We start from the raw sequence: 23,026 nt of genomic DNA, 5'->3' as shown, positions 1-23,026 counted from the left end.
TGTGTACTGGAGGGCGAAGAGGACCTGGTGTTCCTTCTCTTTGCCTTGCGGCTCCGCTCAAGTTCGAAGCCATCGTCTTCGGAAGGGTCCTCGCTGCTGAGCGAATAGACATTGGTGCATTCGCTGTCGCTGTCAGTCTGTAGCCTGATCCGCTTCCTGGAGGCGGCCGTCGCTGACGCCGCCGGTTCCGGCAGACGTCCTGGGCGGTCCACTTCTATTGCCACCGAACAAGGCGCGACGACTGATAGATACACTGGAGTTTCATAGAAATAGCCAGAGGTATAAAAACAACACTTCGATGATGATGATGATGATGATGATGATGATGATGATGGCCTCACACTTTGGCTCGTACCCACACTTGGGGACTGGCCAAGAATTCACTGTCTGAACTTTTAAGTTATGTTTTGAAGATTTACATATGCAATTATTATAAAGGAAAAAAATATGGAAAAAGAAGAGAAAACAAATAAAAAAGTAATTATTTAAAAACTTAGTCGTTTAGTTGATTGCATGAAAGCACAAACGGCATCAAAGACATCCCTCTGGCTGAAGCCCAGAACTGACGCCAAGAGACACTTTGTCGTCGTCGTCTCAGCTCACAGGAGAGCTGTATACTAAGTAAGCGAGCGTGAGCGATCTATGGCGCACGACAGAAACGTGCGGTTGGATCATAGGTTTCCATACTACATTGCTAGCACAAAATTTGACTCTGCAGTCGTTCATCCACCATGCCAATGATAGGCAGTAACGATGTCGATTTTTCGACGATTTGGCATGGCTTCGTTGAAAATTCTTTTTTTCGTAGTTCCTGGTGGTTCATCTGTGCCGCGTGCTAGCCGAAAAACGTTTGAGCTGGTAAGCGTTCTCCGTTCATAGCCAATTTATTATATCACGCAATTTCCATTTAAAACTTCGGAATGAAGCCTCAAATGTGTTTCGCTAGATCTGGATGACGTTTAACGCTAACACTCGCCAAACTGAGTGACTACTTTTGACATTTTATTAGCAAGGCTCTTTCTTCTTATTTGTTACGTTCTGAAAATTGCACAATGGTAAAACATTAGAGGGTAAATAAGGCTAACTGTTATCTTACGACGAACTTGCGACGACACATTAGCTTAAAAATAGGAAACCAATGGTTGTTCGAAGCGAGGAGGGCAAAGTTTACACAAATCAGAGTTAATTGTGTTCGGTATTCCCACGCTGTATGAAGCGCTGTACTGGCGGCACGCGTATGCACTAGCGTCGAGGTTTTTCTCTAGTAATCTTATTACGGAACTCTATGGTTTGGATCATGGTATCCGAAATTAATCGGCGCGCGCGCACTTTATAGATATCGGATGCCATGGTCAAACACAGTGGCGAACGCATACTGGGTGCGTCGGTTCTCGTTCGATCACCTAATCTAAGCAGCGTAACGATGAGTGAGTCCTTGGAAGAGAGATCGCGTGGTATTGCCAAATGCTGATGGTTCCTCTGTGGCCGGGGAACAGTCTTCTAGGCCCGTATTCATACAGCTTTTCTTGCATAAGAGCGTTTCCTCATCGCTCGAAGTGCGGGCGCGGCACCAGTCATGATAGCGATAACCGCGACACAAAATTCGAACACAGCGGCGACAGCCCATTGCGGAAGGCATAAGAGAAGTTTTGAGTATACGGGCCCGTATTTATGAAACTTCTCTTGCGTAAGTGCTATCTGCGATTCGCACATCGGCGTGACGATCGGCGTGACGATCCTATCGTGAGTGGCGGCCGTCCGAACTTCTGTCAGTCGGCAAACCGTTTCACGTAGCATAACATTTGCGAACGCGGGTTCAGAGCACGTAGTCACCGAAAGCTCGTAAGCTAGAATTGTTCGTAAGAACAAATTCCAGCCAATCCTCGTACTGGACATTTTATAAGCGAAGCCGCTCAGCCAATAGTAAAGAGAACTTACGAACAAAAAAGCTTTGTGAATTCGGTTCCAGATGTTCGGGGCCTAAACGAAACAGTCATACGGTGTCCGTGTGTATGTCCCCCTTCCGAGGCCCCATATCGAAGTAAGTGCACCAAAAACTCCTTTGTGGGTGGGCGCGCAGGTGCGGCGATCTCGCCACCTAACCCGCAAAAGAACCAACGTTATCGTCTACTGAGGCACCCAGCACAGCACGTCCACAAAATGCTGGGGAGGAGCACCCATATACTACACGCGTATAGATGTATATGCACACTGCCAAAGGGGGCGTTTATTTGAAAAATGTGTTCTCTCTCTCTGGGTCCATCCGAGTAGATGACGTCATTTTCAAGTAGCTCAAATGTCTATTCATATATAACCGATCACGTACTTCTCCTGAATGATTCGCAGAAACTTGGCCTCTGGATGATGTTCAAGACAATCTCGAGCAACGTTCCGAGGAGGAGGACGGTCCCCAAGAGGCCGAACATGCATCTGAAAAAAAAAAACGTAAACGGATGTAATATGATGAAATTAATAATAATTGTGTTCACGGAGCGAGATAAATCTTTGGTCCTTGTGAAGCGTCTAATAACATGCATCGGGCAACACACCATGGTTCCAAGCCTTTGCTCGCGATGTAAGCTAACCAATCACCATGGGTTCTCGGCGTGAACTATTCTTCACGAGGAGCGTATCGTGAGAAACCGAGGACCGAACTTTGAAAGCTCGCAGGCTCAGTAACAGCTCGGCTACATTCCTTTTTTTGTCAAGGCGTTAATTGACTGTTGAGAAGATGATTGCTCATCTTGGGCTTGAAATTGAAGGTGTGAATCAATCCCTAAAGGTCGGTATTAAACAGGATGAAATAAAACGAGACACCGACCCCAAAAGATTAAGTAAGGTTAACGTATCGGCTCCCACCCGGGAGCCTTGTTCACCATATTTTTTTGAACAACGCTTTCGTGTGGGGGGCCGTAAGGTTAACCTTCCTATATATATATATATATATATATATATATATATGTGTGTGTGTGTGTGTGTGTGTGTGTACGCGACTACATTTAAGGAAGCAACATTGACTAGTAAACAGTAAATAAACTAAGCTGCTGACTCTTGTGCACTTAGCTCCACTATATCAATTGCTGTTTGCATAATTTCGTAAGTGCTCCAATTTTTGTTATGTTTTTTTTTGTTTCATACATGTCTCGGAACAAGATTATGATGCCAACCGCTGAGGAAAGAAATTAACTGGGCCGGAGCATTACGTGGTCAAACAGTTCTGGCACGAAAAATCTGAGGATTTAATTTGTAATCTAACGTGGCAATATGAATGGCCCTCAAAGTCGGCCTAACACCTGATCATGTCACGTGGAAGCTCGTTCTGTCTGCTTGGACAGAGGATAGCAACGTGCAGCTGACGCAGAAGCGCGTTTGTGCAACGAGGAAAACGGGGAAAAAATAAATATGCGTAGCAAGAAACAACAGCAGTAGTAGATCGTGGAAGAAACGTGCAGAGAACGGTTGGCAGGGCAACGGAACAAGTACGCATCGATTAAAACCTACCGGGAACCAAACATTCTCCGGTGAGTCTGCCGATCGCCACCGAGTATCAGAGGTCACCTGATGAGCCGAATTTTGGAGGTATACGGGAGAAAGAAAAGGCGAAGCGAACATCGTCACGCGACAGATTGACCTGCCGAGTCTGGCTGCGTGACGCTCACCGTTCACGCTCCCGTCTACTATCTTTTCTCCTTCCATGATGCCAAGTCCTCATAATTTGGCCTTTCCTTTAAAATGCAACGAATTTCATTAGAATTGGTTCTCTAGTTGTCTGATGAGAGTATGTCTACCATTCGCATGCACTTGAATTGAGTAAGCCCAATGTCAAGCTTCTGCTCAAGAACTCAATCAAACATAATCGAATTAAAAAGCAGACCTAGTTAGCGATGATTGATGGCTTGGTGTATGGAGCGCAAAATAACGACACTGACGAGAGCTAGATTACAGCCATGTGCCATGTCATTTTTAAATGCGTACTGCAAAAAAAAAAAAAAAAAACTGCGCAGTATAAAAAAGTATTGCTTTCAAAATTTAACGTTCAAAATGCGAATGGGTGCTTTACCCATGTTTAACCATGAAATGCTGTCATCCCCGCTCGCCGGAGTGACACAAAGTTCAGAATCTCTCGACGGGGTCCGACGCATCTACGCTTGTTGCTTCGTGCGCACAGCGTTGCCATTCTTGCACGTCAGGGGTATTTTCTTTCCGCATTTTAACGGAAATAAAGGTGAAGACAGGCTCTGAAGATATACTATGTGGGCATGCATAGTTGCAGCTGGCTTTTGTAACTCTCAAAGAGTCCGCGAAGTCAACTTGCGCTGCAATCACACAAGCCACAATTCAAACAGAATGCGATATTTGGGGAAATCAAAGAAAGCGGAGATGACGGGCGATGTGCTTACATGGCCACTAGCTGCTCTTCCGTGAGAGTGACGATGCTTTTCGTTTCGCACTCTGCGACGCTCACGCCGAGCTTCAGGTTGGCGACCGCTGCTCGGTTCCATGAAAAAGAGAGAGAGAAAAAAAAACGTAGTAGGCATTTCGATTCTTTCAGAGCGGCTGGCACTTCGCGAACACGTGCGAAAGCTACGCACGTTGTATAAAGGTTTCTAGCACCCGAGTTTTCTGCATAGAGATTGCATGAAAAGCATGAAAAAAAGCATGAAATTTACTCATAAAAGCGTGAAATAAAGCTGAGAACATAAGTCGATCGCCAGCGTTCCGGCACTAGTTTGCATTTATAGTTATCACATGTTTGACCAGTGAATGTGCATGGTAAATGCAGCATAACGTTACAATGCTGCTACATTTAACCATAAACATATACACATTTCGCAGTAGCATTACAATGAAAGCTTATGCGCGCCGATGTCAGCCTACATAGTAGCAACCAGTGTATTAACCTTGTTTCTCTCTTCGGTAAGCTCTGTTTCGTACCTGACTTTTTTCTGGATAAAGTCGACAAAAGGTGTTCAAGTTACGAGACCTCGTGCGCTATATATGCATGAGCTTGTGTCGCAAGCTGACAATTCCCATTACTGCAGGCCTCCATTGATATCAACGACTACGTGTATGTATACTTCTGACTGTCATGAAGACTGCAGCTGTTGCAGCATCGCATGTTGCGACCTTACCAACCAAATGCCCGGTTAATTCTTTCTTCGGTATGTAAATATTTAGGCGGGTAAATGAATGGTAATAATCTGATTCTCCGTGCTTTATTATTAACCATATAAATGTTCCTCACACTTGTTCGTTCACTCAGCTGCACGTGGTTAGTTGATCTTGGTTCCCCATTCGTGATCCTGTTCTCTGCCTAAACGCGCACTGGAAAACTATACCTGCAGTCTGTGCGTAGCACAAAAACGCAATGTCAATAAAAAAAATCCCTGTAAAGGCGTCAGGGATTCCCTACGGGACATCTCTACCAAAGGAGAGTGGGAAAAAAAAGACCCTCGAAGCTGACCTTGAGCAAACTGGACTCCCGGCAGGTTTATGGCGGCAACTTCCGGTCGCCGCCTTTGCCGCGCTTTTGGACCACCTACTCCACGCTGGCATCGCGGTTCGGTGCAGTAATGGGCTTTGCGTCCGCAGTGAAACAAACGAGGTACGGTGTAGTTAACAATGCATAGATAACTGGCAAAAAATAGCGACAAGGATTTTGATCTTTTTTTTTACAGAGCTCCAATTCTTTGTCTTTCACGGGGGTCGCACTGAAGCCTGCTTATAGAACCTGAAGTGGCAAAGCAATCCCCCCCCTACGTCTCGTACGGTGAATATTTAGTCCGGTTAGAATGTAAACGGACAGAACGTACGTATACTTATTGACGTGGGTGACGAAGTCTCGTTAAGCGGTATATGTGCCGCCGCAGAATATACAGTTAATGGCACATTATACAGACACATCAGCTGCTATTGAGCGACTGAGGATTAATATTATTTGTTGCCTTAACCCTTCTTTCTCAAATCTTACAGCTTCGACACGGCACCATATATTCAACTCGTTAGCCCATACCGTAAATGAAAAGAAAAAAAAACAAAACAAACAATGATACATAGCGATCTTTTGCGGAGTTTCCTACACATTTCAGTAACCAAAGGAAATATCATCGCCTTCACAATTAAATAATAATTCGACCAACTGCGTGAATAATAAATGACGACTATATTTGCCATATAAAGCAATGGTCGCTACTGTGGCGAAAAGGGCTCAATTACTGCGGTCGTTTTGTCGCAGGCACATTTGAAAATGTGCCAGCCGACTATCATTACAATCAAGCAATTTACTTCGCACGCTCAAGTTCTGAAGTTCGTCGTTTACACTAAAATGATTTTCTATGGCATGGCGTACGGGCACATTTCCGAAAAAAAAAACAGTGCTTACATTCTAAACACTTTCGAATATAATATTCACGTGCAGAAATATTTGCACTGTAATCTCTTTCGCTGAAATGTACTGCCACTACACATGGCCTTAGTTTTTCTTACTTTGTTAGGTATACCTGTGTTTTGTTTACGTGAGCTCCAACGGTGCCTGCATTTCCGGAAAGCATTTGTAGTCGCTATAATTCCGTCAATGGAAGACGTTCACATACTAGCAATGCGGGCATTTCGCAGACCATCGGCAAGCGTCTATTTATGAAAGGTGGCAGAAGACCACGTCACTGCACCGCAACCTACCTGGATTGAGCATTTTGAAGACGTCCTCTTTGCTGCACGTCGAGGGAACGCAGATGCCCACTCGGACTGCGATGGACGTCTGCAACCTCGTGTAGGTCAGCAGCACGTCCTTGTAGACCTGCGTCAGTTTGCGGCAGTGTGGATTCAGACTTGTTGGTCGTATGAAAGATGGGCCGCGTTCAGATTCCCATTCAAATCGCATGCCAACACCATCCACATGCTAGATAATCACGATGCACGTTGTCGCTCGGATTAGATGCTTTCTTTTCTCATGCGCTGCGAGCATGCTCGGTTTTCGTGCGTGCTCTTATGTTATTCCGCCAGTAACCGCGATTGCCTCGGTTTATTGGGCTATCTTGCTCTGTGGCGATTTGTCGTCGGGAATGCCAATGCTAGACTTTGTTGGACTGTAGACATGAAGAACATGCTTATCACGGATGCAGAGAGGGAGAAAGCAAAGAGAGGAAAGGCAGGGAGGTCGACCAGACGAGGGTCGGGATTGCTAACCGACACTGGGGGTAAGGGAAATGGGAAATAGGAAGAGGAAAAAAAGAAGAGGGTGAGCACTGAGTGCACGTGGGAGGATGCACAGGAGCCCTATAAACGGCTTCTGAATAAATCAAATGCTCTGCCCCGGGGACACAAGCGGGGCTAAACTATGGCAATATATAGCTATATATATTTGACAGAACCAGTGTCATTCGGTATAGAATGCTGTACGAGGGGCTTTTGTGGTGGCTCCTTTGCATGCGACATAGTGGTACGGTTGCCGGACTAGGCCATCCCCCCGTAAGTGCTCAGCATTGGGAAAGGCCCAGGTAGCGGTGCGAATTTCTACTAAACTATCGCATTCCTATCATTCCAGAAATACGTTGTATAATAGAAGGGCGCTGGTTTCGCGGAAAGGCTCAGTTTCTTCTTAGTTTGGGTACACAGAGTTGACATGAATGCAACGCTGTGTTCGCAACACTTTGTATTTCAAGCTATGTGCCAAGGTCTCGCAGAAATCAAGAGATCTCGCAGATTGTTCGCCATGTAAGCTTGTGACGCCGAAAATACGTCGCTAACGTTTGCAGCAGAAAGTGGCACCGCCCACCAATGTAACCAACGCACACAGTAGGTTACATTCGCTTTTGATTACTGTATAACGACAAAACGTTGTTTGTCAAGAAAGCTCACCCCCTGCATCTTTTTCATTTCTCCAGGGTACAGGAAATTAGCGGCTGCGCTGACATGCATTATAATCCCTTTACATTTGCTGTTCGCCACTGTTTGACATCGCATTGCCATTTCGGAAAAGTAGCGCAACCGAGATGAACTCATGAATAGGTTACCAAGCATGAGCGTGTGCTTTTATGTGGTCGTAGCAGGAAAATTCCGAACGAAATAGACAACAACTATTCCAGTAACGCGCCGTGTTAAGAAAGTTCTCTTCTGTGGGCAACGCAATATAAGCCCTAAACCGCACATAGTTATTTAATTACTGATTATATGCCTTAGTTTCCCTAATGTAAGCATCAGTACGTGCCCCTACTCCCCCCGCTGTAAGCATCTAAGGGACTATAAAAATCTCACACTTCTCACGTGCATCTTGTGCTACTCGTGGTACCATGTATATGTGCTTGATTTTCATTTGTTGAACTGTTGAGCTCCCTGGCGGCCACGGAATATCTTATCAGGCATGTACGGTTAACGCAGTCAAGCAAAATGGGTGCTATATTTGCGTGGCAAGACATTCCGTGGCCGCCGGGGTGCTCAATCATTCAACAAATGAAAAAGAAGCACAGGTACTATACATGGGAGCACGAGCAGCACGAGAAGTACGTGAAAAGTGATAATTTTTAGTTATTCAAAATGCGTTACTTTGACGCACGTACACCCAGGATTACGGTGCAAATGAAAATTCACTGAAGACGATGTCGAACGTAAACGGCGGCGCCCTGAAGCTAGCCGTTTGGGCATGCTCTCTAGCCGCAGAAGTTCCCTAACGCTGACGAGTTCAGGACGGATTGACAATGCTAGTGGAAGATCGCGAGAAAACGTGACAAAATACCCGAGAGTGCCAAGCGCGCGCTGCCGAGTTTTTTTTACACCGACCTACAGCGCTCGCCCCTGCGTACAGCCCGCCCGCGCTGCCATACTACAGAGTGAATATACTTTCGGCTTTCTGACAGAATACTTTCAAAAGGCAGGCTGCATTTACATGCATAAAAGTCAAGCCTGTACAGAGCGACCCGTTCAATTCAGTGAGAAGGAACAATGCGTAGCTATCTATATTGTTAGATAGGAAGACGCAGACGAAAAGCTATATACAAGTATATTTATAAGCAAATGCGCCGCAATCGGCCAAGAGGCAACAGTCCGCACTAGCCTCTAATGGTCGTCGTCGTCTTCACACTGCTCGCCTCTTCATCATGGCAAATACTGTTCCGTAGCACTACCGCCTGCGGCAAAAGCGCCGTCCCGTAGCGATTAAATGCCGGACTCGGAAGCCGTGTAGTAGGCCTTGAGCCTACTGACGTGCACGACATCACTAGATGCCAGAGTAGATGGCGAGGTCGAACTGACAGATTCAATTTCGTACGTCACAGGCGTCACCTGGCGCAGCACGCGGTAGGGCCCTGTGTATCGCGAAAGGAGCTTCTCTGAAAGTCCGATGTGACGAGAGGGCGACCACAGGAGCACGAGCGCACCAGGCGAAAACTGTAAGTGGCGGTGGCGGGCGTTGTACTGACGCTGCTGAGTGGTTTGCGAGGCTTTCAGTCGAGTACGGGCAAGCCGGCGTGCATGGTCAGCGAGGGCGATGGCGTCGCGCGCATACTCGCTTGTTGAGATCGCAGCAGGAGGAAGTGCCGTATCAAGAGGCAAGGTCGGTTCGCGACCGTACAGAACATAAAATGGAGAAAATCCAGCGGTATCGTGCCGGGAAAAATTATACGCAAATTTGACGTAAGGAAGGTCAATGTCCCAGTCGTGGTGGTCCTTGGAAACGTACTTGGACAGCATATCGGTAAGGGTACGGTTTAACCACTCCCTCAGGCCATTGGTTTGAACATGGTATGAGGTAGTCAGCTTGTGTTGAGTGGAGCAGGAACGCACAATGTCGGCGATAACTTTCGACAAGAAGTTGCGACCACGGTCAGTAAGCAGCTGTCGCGGGGCGCCATGAACCAAGATAATGTCACGCAAGAGAAAGTTCGCGACGTCAGTGGCGCAACTGGTAGGGAGAGCCCGCGTGATAGCGTATCGGGTGGCGTAATCAGTTGCGACGGCTACCCATTTGTTCCCCGAAGATGACGTGGGAAAGGGGCCGAGGAGGTCTAATCCAACACGAAAGAACGGTTCCACAGGGACGGTGATCGGCTGGAGATGACCGGCAGGTAGCACCTGAGGTGTTTTCCGACGCTGGCAGGGATCACAGGCAGCAACATAGTGTCGGACGGAGCGAGCGAGACCAGGCCAATAGAAGCGGCGCCGGACGCGGTCGTACGTGCGGGTTACCCCAAGATGTCCTGCAGTGGGTGCGTCATGCATCTCAAAGAGCACAGCCCGTCGTAGATGTTTTGGCACGACAAGAAGAAGATCAGATTCGTCAGGGAGGAAGTTTCTTCGGTACAGAATGCCGCCTTGGAGGACATATCGGCGAACGGAGGCATCGGTAGGTGTAGAGCGCAGACGCTCGATGAGTGCTCGCAGCGATAGATTCCGGTACTGCTCATCGGCGATGTTAGCGAAGTCAGACACAGAGAAAATACCGTTGGTGGTACTACTGTCGGCGTCGTCAGGCTCGTCTACCGGGTAGCGAGACAGGCAGTCAGCGTCCTTGTGTAGTCGGCCGGATTTGTAGGTAAGAGTATACGAATATTCTTGGAGGCGTAAGGCCCAGCGACCAAGTCTTCCTGTAGGATCTTTCAGTGAGCATAATCAGCAAAGCGCGTGGTGGTCTGTGACAACGGAAAAGGGCCGGCCATATAAGTATGGGCGGAACTTCGCAACCGCCCAAACTAGTGCCAGACACTCACGCTCAGTTATGGAATAGTTGCGCTCGGAGGGTGAAAGGAGCCTGCTGGCGTAAGCAATAACACGGTCGTTGCCGCGCTGGCGTTGTGCCAGTACTGCGCGAATTCCGTGGCCGCTGGCATTGGTACGGACCTCGGTAGGCGCAGAAGGATTGAAATGGGCCAGAACGGGAGGCGTTGTGAGAAGGTCGATTAGATGCGAGAACGCAGAGGCCTCGTTATCGCCCCACTGGAAAGGGGCGTCTTTTTTCAAAAGCTCGGTTAGTGGTTGTGCGATGGCCGCGAAAATTTTCACGAAATGTCGGAAGTACGAACAAAGGCCGATGAAGCTGCGCACATCTTTGACACACTTTGGAACAGGTAAGTGCGTTACAGCTTGATCTTGCCTGGGTCCGGTTGCACTCCGTTCGCGTCAACGAGATGTCCAAGGACGGTAATCTGGCGACGGCCGAATTGGCACTTCGATGCGTTGAGTTGCAGACCGGCTCGGCGAAAAACGTCCAGGACTGCTTAGAGGCGCTCGAGCTGCGTAGCGAACGTTGGGGAGAATACTGTAACGTCGTCCAAGTAGCACAGGCACGTGGACCATTTGAAACCATGAAGAAGTGAGTCCATCATGCGTTCAAAAGTGGCAGGAGCGTTACATAGACCGAACGGCATCACTTTGAATTGATAAAGACCGTCGGGTGTTACAAAAGCAGTCTTCTCGCGGTCCAGATTGTCCACGGCAATCTGCCGGTAGCTGGAGTGAAGGTCAATAGAGGAGAAATAGCGAGCACCGTGGAGGCAGTCAAGGGCGTCATCAATCCGAGGTAGGGGATTCACGTCCTTTTTGGTAACCCTGTTAAGGAGCCGATAATCCACGCAAAAGCGCCATCAGCCATCCTTCTTTTTTACCAGTACAACAGGTGACGCCCATTGACTACACGACGGTTCAATACTGTTCTTGGCAAGCATTTTGCGAACTTCTGCGTGAATAACTTGACGCTCAGCCGATGACACTCGATACGGGCGGCAATGAATAGGAGGGGCATCGCCGGTATTAATTCGATGTTTAACAGCTGTAGTTTGGGCCAAGGGACGATCGTTAAAGCAAAAAATATCGTGGTAGGAAAACAGAACGCGGTAGAGCTCACGAGCATGCTCGGACGGCATGTCAAGCGCAATCATTTTCTGTAAGTCAGCGATGGTAAAAGTTGCCGACTGCGATAGTACAAGAGGCTAGGCTGAATTGTCGCCTACTGCAATAGATGCTACTGAGCGAGCCTCGAATGAGCAAAGCAGGGCCAGAGACATCCCGCGCGGCAGGACTTGTGTCGTCAAACTAAAATTGACCACTGGCAGCAGACGCAATTTGCCGTATTAGATAAAGCTGTATGAGGTACTGTGATCCCGTGTGTAAGGAGGACGTCTTGCATGGGGGCCGCGATGTAGTGACCGTCGGGCACTGGTGGGGATGGCACTAAGTCAACGTATGTCAGTGCCAAAGGTGGCAAGCGAACGAAGTAGACGGAACTGAGGCGACTGGGGTGTGGTTCAGCGGGATCCAGAACAGGCAAGTCAAGGCGGAGAGTACTGGCGGAAGAGTCGATGAGAGGAGAATGCGCGGAGAGGAAGTCCAAGCCGAAGATGATGTCGTGGGGACAGTGGGCGATGACTATGAATAGCACGATAGTGGAGCGATCGGCGACCCGCCGGGGTGGCTCAGTCAGCTAAGGCGTTCCGCTGCTGAGCACGAGGTTGCAGGATCATATCCCGGCCCTGGGGGCCGCGTTTCGATGGAGGCGAAATGCAAAAACGCCCGTGTCCTTGCGTTGTAGTGCACGTTAAAGAAACCCAGGTGGTCAAAATTAATCCGGAGCCCTCCACTACGGCGTGCCTCATAATCAGAATTGGTTTTGGCACGTAAAACCCCAGATAGAAGTGGAGCGATCGGCGAACGAGACGCGGGCGGCCCGCATACCAATTACGGGGGCTGTTCCGCCATTGGCGACACGGACAACAGGTGTCGTGGCGGGTGTGATTATTTTCTTCAGCCGGTTACGAAGGTCAGCGCTCATTACCGATAAATGCGCCCCAGTGTCTATAAGAGCAGATACAGAAACACCGTCGACGTGCACGTCAAAAAGGTTCAGATGAGTGGGTAACGTCAGTACAGGATTTGGCGGCGTAGGGAGCAACGCAGCGTCACTTCGAGGCGCTGCATCGTCTAGTTTTCCGGCTGGGAGTGGCGTCCAAAGGGAGTCGGCGAATAGGAGCGACGGGGCAGGGGAGAGCGAGATTGTCGTCGTTGGGGCGAAGGCGAACGAGAATAGGGGCGGTTCGGCGCAGGAGAATCAGTGGTGGCATTATCGGAACGTGCGGCATAGGGTCGAGAAGGGCCACCTGGGCGAGAGTAGGCAGTATGAGTAGACCTGGTCGGGGAACTCCAGCAGCTGCGACAGTGGCGAGAAATGTGCCCGATTCGACGGCAGTGAAAACAAATGGGCTTGTCGTCAGCAGTGCGCCATTCAGATGCATTGCGGAAACGTGCTGGGTAAGAAGATGTGGGACGGGGCGGAATCGAAGAAGCCGGATGGGTATCAGGGCGATGGGCCGAGCCGACGGTGTGAAGACCCATGGTTACGAACTCCGGGCGGACAACTGCCTGGATCAGGGAAACCGTGACTGCAGGTGCGTTGGAGGAGCTGGAGTCGAAGGCAGCCGGATAGGCGGCCTCAATCTCACGGCGGACGATCCTGGTAACATCGCCAGTGCTGTTGCGACGAGGAGCGTCGGCACAGGAAGATGTCGCTGGGGTGTTGGGCAGAAGGCAAACTGCTGGTCGATACGTCGGCTCTTAGCGAGTTGTAGGCGGCGGCACTCTTTTATAACTGCATCCACCGTCGCCACGTTGTTGAAAACGAGCAAGTTGAAGGCGTCATCGGCAATGCCTTTGAGGATGTGAGAAACCTTGTCTGGCTCAGTCATGTGTGCGTCAACTTTGCGGCACAGAGCCAAGACGTCCTGAATGTACGTGACGTAGGGCTCTGTTGACGTCTGCACACGGCCGGATAACGCCCTCTGCGCGGCAAGTTGGTGACCGTAGGGGTTGCCGAACAAATCTCGGAACTTTTGCTTAAGCGAATCCCAACTGGTGAGCTCATCTTCGTGTGTCCGAAACCAAACTCGAGGTGTGCCACCGAGGTAAAAAACTACGTTGGCGATCATGATAATAAGGTCCCACCGGTTATTGCGGCTGACGTGTTCGTACAGGCTGATCCAGTCCTCGACGTCTTCCCCATCTTTGCCCGAGAATACGCCAGGATCACGGGGAGCGGGGAGAGCGATGTAGGTCGTCGAAGTGGCAGCAGCTGTCAGAGCCGGCTGAGTCGAGCTGTCGTCGCAGGGAGCCATGACGGAAGGCTCAACGTACCGTCCCCTGCGAAGCTCCGTGACGAGGTACAGGGAACGTCCACCTCCTTCAGATATGTTACGTAGGGAGACGCAGACGAAAAGCTATATACAAGTATATTTACAAGCAAATGCGCCGCACTTGGCAAAGAGGCAACAGCCCGCACTAGCCTCTAATCATCGTCGTCGTCTTCACACTGCTCGCCTCTTCATCATGGCAAATACCGTTCCGTAGCAATATATTAAACGAAGCGGAAGAATATTGCAGGTAGGGGATCAACAGTCCTAGCTGAAACCGCACCTCTCGAGTTCGATATTGCGGATATGCCTAATGGTAATCTAATGGTAATAGATGTCTTGCTGGCTTCGGATCGATGTCCACGCTCCACCTATCTCGCATTCTCTTTATATCCGAGCCGGAAGACCATCATGTAATCTGAACGTGAGCCGCAGTCTCAGAGTCGCCATGCAGGTGTGATATACTTCCTCTTCCTGTCAAAGCCGCTCAGAAGACAGTGCAAACCGACGGCTCAGCCGCTGTTTAAATATATATACAATTAGGTACACATGAGTGTCACTTACCAAGCATAATCTATATTTAGTGACACTCGATCATACTAGAAGGTGGTGTGCTATGTTCATGCGCTTTAAGCTACGCAGTGAAATAGAACCATTGTGAATGTATAACACACTTAGCTAACAGCTCAACCGAAACGTTATTAGCCTAGAAAGCATCAAAATATAACCAAAAATAAAATCAAAAGACGTTGCACAGAATTTTCTGAACAAGTTAGTGCTAAACCATATAAATAACTATGGACTTCCCATGGTTCCTAAGGGGGATGAACAACTGCAGCGCTACATTTACCTCTATAGTAACATTAGTATGAAAACCAGAAAAAAAAGGAATAGCATCGGCAAAGGCATCGCAATCGCACAAATATTTAAAATCAAAACGCCCGAAACGCCACAAGCTGAGATCCGAGTTATATATATATATATATATATATATATATATATATATATATTTATATATATGTATATATATATAGATGTATATACATAATTCATAGTTACAACGGCTTTCTCGACACCGGCCAAACAGCTTGTCTAGTTTACTATGGTGAGCTCTGCTCATTTTGTACATGCAGATACGCTCCTCTAGTATTGACACACAAAGACAGAGCGGGAAAAAAGAACTTCAGGATAAATTGATAAATGTAGGTTCTGTAATAGTAGAAATCAGGGTCCGTATGGGCGCGTCAATCATCTCCTTATTGCGTCGACCGTGAGCGACCACGAGCGGTACCCGAGTGCCAGCTAGTCTCGAAGGGCTCTTACATAAAAGCGGTTTTGCGAATACGGGTACAGGAGTTCCCGTAAGAATGCTGTCCGTTAAACTGGCGTCCTGCGCACCCTTGCGGTTTATTGGAGCATATACCGGGTGTTCATTCTTAAGTTTGACAATTTTTTTGGGGAAATCGCCTGTGGCAGGTTGCATAATTCTTATTATTGAGCTGGGTGATTCGAGGAGGCGCACATTAGTTGCGTGACAAATCGAAACACATATTCAACTAATTAACAAAAGATCACAAATTAACTTCTCAGATAATTACATTACGACACATATTGCAATTTACGAATTGTAGCCGGCGATCTTGTCAAGCGTATCCACTTGGAATAAATTTCCAGAATGACACCAGTTTGGAGATATGCGCCATCAAACTGGCCGTAAAAAAGCACAGTTGTTCCACTTACTTTTTTTACCAAAATGCTGTTTATACAATGAAGCATAAAAGTAGCTGGAATGCCCATGTATTTCGTCCCACACTTTGGGAAACAATATATCGAAACTGGTGTCATCCTGGAAATTCAATTCAAGTGGATGCGTCTTGCAAACTCACCGGCTACAATTCGTAATTTGTAATATGTGTCGTAAATTAATAAGAAGTTCATTAGTCAATTTTTGTGAATTAGTTGAATATGTCCCAGCAAACCACAAATATCCATTGGACGTACCACAAAAGACCAAATATCCAAGACATTTAACGACGTCTAGTTTACGTCTCTAGTATGTTCGACTAGTACGTGGCAGTCAAGGGTCATCCAAAAGACATCGAATGTATTTGTGATTTGGACATCTCTTGCACATTCAAAGCTTTCGCACATTGATCGTACATTGTGCGTTGTGAGTAGATGCACGCACTATGCGCAGAAATACAAGCAAGTTGTCTCTAATGCCTAACGAAGGGAAGCTAGGAGAGCAAAAGTCGTTAGCCTGTTACAGCCCTGCAGCGGGGCATTTACTTTTTTGACATCATCATCACTGTGCATGTTCGAGATCCTACGAGAGGGAAAATGCGTACCTGAATTGCGAAATATTCATCTGTTCATTCTGAAAAGATTCAACTGTAGTATTAAAGCGCACAATTTCAGTTATGATCGCATTTATTTTGCAATTTAGCACGACCTCTGCACGCACTGCTGGAGGTCTATTAAAGTTGCTGCTGGACACCGCGCGCAAAAGCCAATACTTTCCGCATTTTTTCTCCATGCTTTCGGTCTCGGTTACGTCCTTTTTTTATCATACAAAGACGCTTTATTTTTCAGTTATATCTATTAGTACACTGTTGAAAATACGTAACCTTTAACTTGCTGATGTATTACGACAGTTTATAAAAGAAAAAAAAAGAAGCTTTAACTCGCAATAGCTTTGACTTCACATCGTCACTGATATCAATTCAGCCACACGCGCCTCGATGCAAGTGCGCAGCAATGTTCCACGTGCGAGCAGCGTGTGCTTTATTAGTGTGTCTTTTCGACTTTTGTGCGGTTGGCCATGGCCCAAGTACGTATATACTACGCAGAACTGTACAGTTGCGTACTGAAATTTAGAGCTGTGCTTCTGACTGCTATTTGTGGTACGTTCGTTCGCCTTGCGGAGCGCTTATAGAAATGTTCTAAGGGCAACATTTTGATGGTTCATTTTCGCACATGTTTGTATGACTTGGTTTCCGGCGCTCCTCTTCAAGTGTCAGAGATATTTCTCATTTGCAATGCCTATCTTTAAGTCTCTGGCAGCATTATGTTATTGGCACTTTCGTGGTGTGAGAAGCTGCCTGAGCAAGGGACATATTCTGAAACGTTCCACTTCGGCGATATTTCGCTTTTCGCCTTCAGATGCGCGCTGATTGGCTGGTTGAGCAAAATTGAAAGACGTCGGGCTCAACCAGCCAATCAGCTCATCCAATTTTGCTAAAACAGCTAACCAGCGCGCGCCTGAAGGCGAAAAGCGAAATATCGCCGAAGTGGAACGTTTCAGAATACGTCCCCAAGTTGTCTATCAAGATGAACATCCCATCTCGGGAATCTGCTTGCGTGGAAATTCTTTTACCAGGTATTTTTAAATATAGCTAAAAAGTACTGTCTTCCTACCTTGAATCCGGTGGCCCCAGAAGCACGTGCTAGCAAGCAGGCCATGCACTTTTGGTCATTAATTATTATGTGATATTACCTCCTACTAATCAGTTTTATTCTTTTTAATCATAATTGTGGCACTGTGCCTACTAGTCATTTTCTGAGTGTTAACACCATTCTGTCATTATTTTTGTTTTAGTGAAGTTTAATTTTCAAGAATGTGTTTTTATTTATTTTTTTAGATTCACGTTTAACCTGTTTGTATACAGCTAGAACTTGTAATGAATATTTTCATACATGTGCCTAGCGGGGGGCTGATCATTTTGTGATAAAGCTTTATGAGTTGTATAAATAAAAAGTAACATTGGTATGACATTGTGAGTTTCACTGGTATGCTTTACCTAGTGCTTACTGAACTCACTATTTTTCATTTATCCATTGCAGGATTTGTAATGACGCATAATGATCAAAACGCAGGTTTACGATTTCGTTAGCAAAGTTTTCGCATTTTGATGAGCGCTAGAACTATATATAAAAGTTGACAGTCACTTTAGCAAACACTGAAGAGGATGAAGGCAGAAGCCAGCGCACTCACGAAGCATTAATTAAATTATTTGTCATTCTCATTCGTATGCGTTCTTACTTCCAATTGTTTTCTCCTACCAAAGCTGTGGGCTTCAGTGCTTTAATTACCTGTGCCTTAATTAACTTCGTCATAAATGACACCAATGGTTGTGGGCTCCACTCCCACGAAAGGTCGAGGGTTTGAGTGCCTTAATTGATTTTATCTTAATTAACTTTGCCTTAATTAAGACCAAAAATCGTGGGTTCGACTTCCACCAAAGGTCGAGGGTTCGAGTGCCTTAATTAACTCTGCCTTAATTAACTTGCCTTAAGTAACTTCGCTCTAATTAACACCCAAGGTAGTGGGTTCGACTCTACCTTCACCATGTCAATTGGAATCCAACTTGGAGATAACTTGGGGATGTGGCCGGTTCACCCATATCTCCAAGTGGTTTCGACTCCCAACAAAGGTCGTGGGTTAGAGTGCCTCAATTAACTCTATCTTAATGAACTGTGCCTTAATTCGCTTTAAACTAATTAACACCAAAGGTCGAGGGTTCAATCTCCAAGTTTGGTGCCATTGAATTTTGGTGCTGTAACGCTGGACATCGGATTTTTCGACCATTGGATTGGATGATAAGGTGAAATCTAAGGATTTCACCTTATCAAGTTATGCAATTTATATTTTCACATTCACACGTTTACACGTTAACAAAACATTTCAAGCAAAGCCACCAGCTACATGCCGACAATGGGGGTAACTGTTCCACTAGTGTGCCTCAAGAGATGTACTATCGAGGACAAATTAAATGTGAACAGCGGAGCGTGTGGCCGAAGCATAGCTAAAGGTATACGGTGCATGTCGTCGGCCAGTCGTTGTGCACGTGCGTGGGGATGTAGTTCTCGAGGAAGAGTGCAGCGCTGCTCGCCCTATTGCGATAAACGTCACCCGTATTTTGGCCGAAAGTTGTTTTCTCAACTCTCCGCGGCAGTGCCATACCCACCTGGCAGTGCACTGTTATGGTGGCTAGCACCATCGCTACATCTGTAGTGTGATATAGCTGGCACGCACCCAGCTTGCTACCGTGCGTTGCTTTGCTTTTGTTACCACCATCAAAGCTGCCAGTGTCTAATCGTAATTTGAATAGCATGAAAAATGTATTACATTGGATGCGCAACAACAGCGCTAGCCACCTTAACAGTAATCACAGATAGGACTGGTACTGCAATGGCGGGGTGAGAATACAAGCTTCTAACAAAATACAGGTGACGTAATACAGCACTAGGACAAGCAGCGCCGCACTCCGCATCGAAACCACATGCATCTGTACAATGATCGCTGGCCGACGCCGCACACTGTGCTTTTAGTTACGCTTTGGCCATACATAGTGCTGTTTGCATTTCATTTGTATTCGATAGTACATCTGCTGTGGCACTTGCAGGTATGCAGCTTATTATAGCGTCAACAGCAAAGATCCACTAGATGTTCTATGGACCTCCTGCATCCCCAAAAAGAACATCTATTAGAGGTCACTTATGTCCAGCTGCGACATCCTTTCAACAATACAGCAACGTGATCTTGATGGGACTTAGATTATCCATGGTACGTATTTGCAATGTTGTTTGGAGAAATATAGATATCTATAGGATGTGTGCAGTGTCTCAAACATGATGGTCTATGGACATCTATGGTACATTAATGGTCCACTGGGCTATTTCGATTTCTCATGCTACTAATGTCTACCTCTCCGAAAACCCAGCTCAACGATAAGAATTATGCTACCTGCCACAGGCCATTTTTAAAAATTCCGTAAAACTTAAAAATAAACACCCTCTATACGCTTGTTTAATGTACACGCGACTATTAAGTCAGAGCGAGAATACATATCAATACAATCTTTTTAAAGCCAATAACGGAATCCACTAAAACCCAGCATTACAATCCGCCCCCGCCCAACCCTGATTTTACGCGACTAACTTTTGACTGCGACGCGCATATACTACACGGCCTCGAGATCGGTTCTCAGACTTCTTGCAGCAGACCCATTTGCGCGCAAAAATACCATAAACATTTCCCGATAATTAAACGATCGTTTTACTTCGTGAGCTTTTCCATATGGTGATTTCATCAAATTCATTTTGACACGCCATTTGTGTTTAATCTCAAGGGTACTTTGCTCTGCGTTAGCTCCCCTTTAAATTCGTGTCATTACACACACACACACACACACACACACACACACACACACACACACACACACACACACACACACACACACACACACACACACACACACACACACACACACACACACACACACACGCACACGCACGCACGCACGCACACACGCACACACACACACACACACACACACACACACACACACACACACAAGCAGGCACGCACACACACGCACGCACGCAGGCACTAACAATACTTGGGGCCAAATTTGCAAAGCCTTTCGTTGGTAAGTGCTTCTTGCTACTGGACGTAGCCACTTTCATTATAGTATGCCCATCATCAAGATTGGCTGGAATTCACGAACAAACATAGCGTAAGACCGTTTTGTGAGTTTAACGGACTGTGATTACCACACTTCAGGCAACACGACGGCGCAATATCACCTACTCTTAATTGCGTTGCCGAGTTCTTGTTATAGAAACATTGTAGTGTGTAACTCCCATCATACAGGTTGCATAACGCGAAATCGGCTGCATCCAGCGCATACGCACGCAAAGCCCGCAGGAGGCCTCGCGTGCCGCACGCAAGGCCTCCAAGAAATTGCGAATGTGCGCTACGCGGAAAAATTGTACTTCGCGTCTTGCGTCGGCGACGACACGCGACTATATATACGCAGCGAATTTATTCTATACTTACACCACATGTCGCGAAGCGTTCATTTGCCAAACTCAATCCCGTATAGCGTTTAAGCTCATTGACATATGGGCGTATGCCTAAAATAATGTAACTAAGGGAGTTTCAGAATAGGGGCCGTAAAGTTTGGAGCCCCAATGAGTTTTCCGTGTGCCGGCGTTGGGTGTATACTCAGGAGCAACGAGGTTTAAAATAGGGTGTGGCGTACATGGCTTTGCGCTTGGAGATTTCGTCTTGCACTTGCAGCGCCACTGCGGCTTCAAAGCAAAGCTACTATAAATAACAAATGAAATATGATCAGGGAAGTAGTTTTGGCTTACGCAATTCGGTGTTTAATTAAAAATTTTGAGCTTCATCTATTGCCAACAAGCAATTTGTTGCGTTTAGCTAAGAGTTATTTAACTTTGTTGCCATCACTAGCCAAGTTAATTCAAGAGGTCAATCGCGCGCGCTAGTCGCGTGTAGTGTTGATATCGTTGTAGGGGATAGTTTTGCGCATCACAACAAGAGACGCGCCGCAGATTTCAGCGACGAACGCGTCCCTCAGCCACCATATTGGAGCTTGGAGCGAAAGCGATACGTTTAGTCAGCATTAAAACGTGTTCAATCACAAGACACCACGTGCTTGACCTTGCAGAAACGTGCTGTACAGCGTCACAGTAGGATGAAACACGCGCAGCGAATTTCGGGGACAAATGCACGCCGTTACTTCTTTCTTCATCGCCAGCTAAAAGAAGCTCTACATACATATGTATGTATGTATGTATGTATGTATGTATGTATGTATGTATGTATGTATGTATGTATGTATGTATGTATGTATGTATGTATGTATGTATGTATGTATGTATGTATGTATGTATGTATGTATGTATGTATGTATGTATGTATGTATGTATGTATGTATGTATGTATGTATGTATGTATGTATGTATGTATGTATGTATGTATGTATGTATGTATGTCGCGAATTAAGTGCCTGCAGGCTGAAATTCTTGAGCGTCGCCGCTCTCACATTTCTGGTGATTGTCAACCATCCTGCCTGGTCAACACTGCGCGAACGTCGCGCGCCACAGATGTATGTCATCGTCTATCGGTAAATCGTGTTCGTTTGGCGCCGAAATTACCAAATGGGTCGTCGAACAGTCGTTAAGGCACGCTTCGACCACGTTTGGCCAAAAGCTTGGCTTCGCCAGAGGATTCGGCCATCTATTTTCGCGTAGCATTTTCATTTTAGGCCAACCAGCTCTGAAATGCAGAACCGAAAATAGCGTTTTTCTTTATCGATTAATCTTTCTCACTCACGCGAGATGAGACAGAACGATAGTCTGAATCACCGCTCGTATATAGCTTACGAACTTAACGAACTTTACGAGTTAGCAGGAATCCAGTCAAAGTTGGTATAAGGCGACAGCCGTCGCTTCGATAGGTGCGGCCATGTTTGTTGACACGAAGATTTTGGGGCAAGTTTGGGGCAGCACGCTATATCTGAGAAATAGCTTTCCCTACGCAAACCCCAAGACCCTATTGCATCTGACGCGTGCGCAGTGGCCAAGACGCTATTTGCTTGTGGCCCCGAACATTTCTAAAACTCTCTATTATGTGTAAAAATATAGAGTTTACCGTCAGGTAACACAGCACCTTTATCATCCTCTTGAATCTGTTGAACGAGCGCACCTTTGGCAACGTTCAGCGAGGCCCAGATTGCTGCAGAGCATGTATATTCAATGGAATTATTCCAAGCGCATTCTAAACACATTTCATTAGAGCCTTTATACAAGGAAGTGGACCGCAAGATGGTTTCCCATGGTGGGGAAACTTTTGAACGCGTTACTTTTCAACGTGGTTCACTTTTCCAACGTGATACCGATGTGGGAAGTCAAGAAGAACGGGGGTGGACGATTGTGCCAGGATTGACGGTGGCAGAGATGACGGCAACAACGTGTCTAAGCTCTTGCTACACCTCCTAGAACCCATTTCAGACTTGCGCGAAAAATTACGACGTGACTTCGGCCGGCAGCTCGCGGTCGCAGCCCGACAGTGTTTCAACCCCGTTGGATTTCCTATGCTTTCATTTCCA

At 46.7% G+C, this 23,026-nt stretch overlaps 1 protein-coding gene across 1 annotated transcript in view; it reads right to left on the bottom strand.

The window, feature by feature from the left end:
• Positions 1 to 23,026, bottom strand: part of LOC119440408 (nose resistant to fluoxetine protein 6) — a 539,389-nt gene that overhangs the window by 384,495 nt on the left and 131,868 nt on the right. Inside the window, exons 3-6 of the mRNA XM_049661052.1 lie at positions 6,679 to 6,796; positions 5,465 to 5,578; positions 4,401 to 4,488; positions 2,327 to 2,430 (exon numbers count right to left, since the gene is read on the bottom strand). Coding sequence (XP_049517009.1) covers positions 2,327 to 2,430; positions 4,401 to 4,488; positions 5,465 to 5,578; positions 6,679 to 6,796 — 424 coding nt within the window. The remainder of the gene's footprint in view (positions 1 to 2,326; positions 2,431 to 4,400; positions 4,489 to 5,464; positions 5,579 to 6,678; positions 6,797 to 23,026) is intronic.

This window comes from Dermacentor silvarum, chromosome 1, assembly GCF_013339745.2.
Source record: "Dermacentor silvarum isolate Dsil-2018 chromosome 1, BIME_Dsil_1.4, whole genome shotgun sequence".
In the NCBI taxonomy this organism is placed as follows: Eukaryota; Metazoa; Arthropoda; class Arachnida; order Ixodida; family Ixodidae; genus Dermacentor; species Dermacentor silvarum.
The sequence above is the reverse complement of the archived record's forward strand: the minus strand, read 5'-3'. Positions and strand labels throughout refer to the sequence as shown.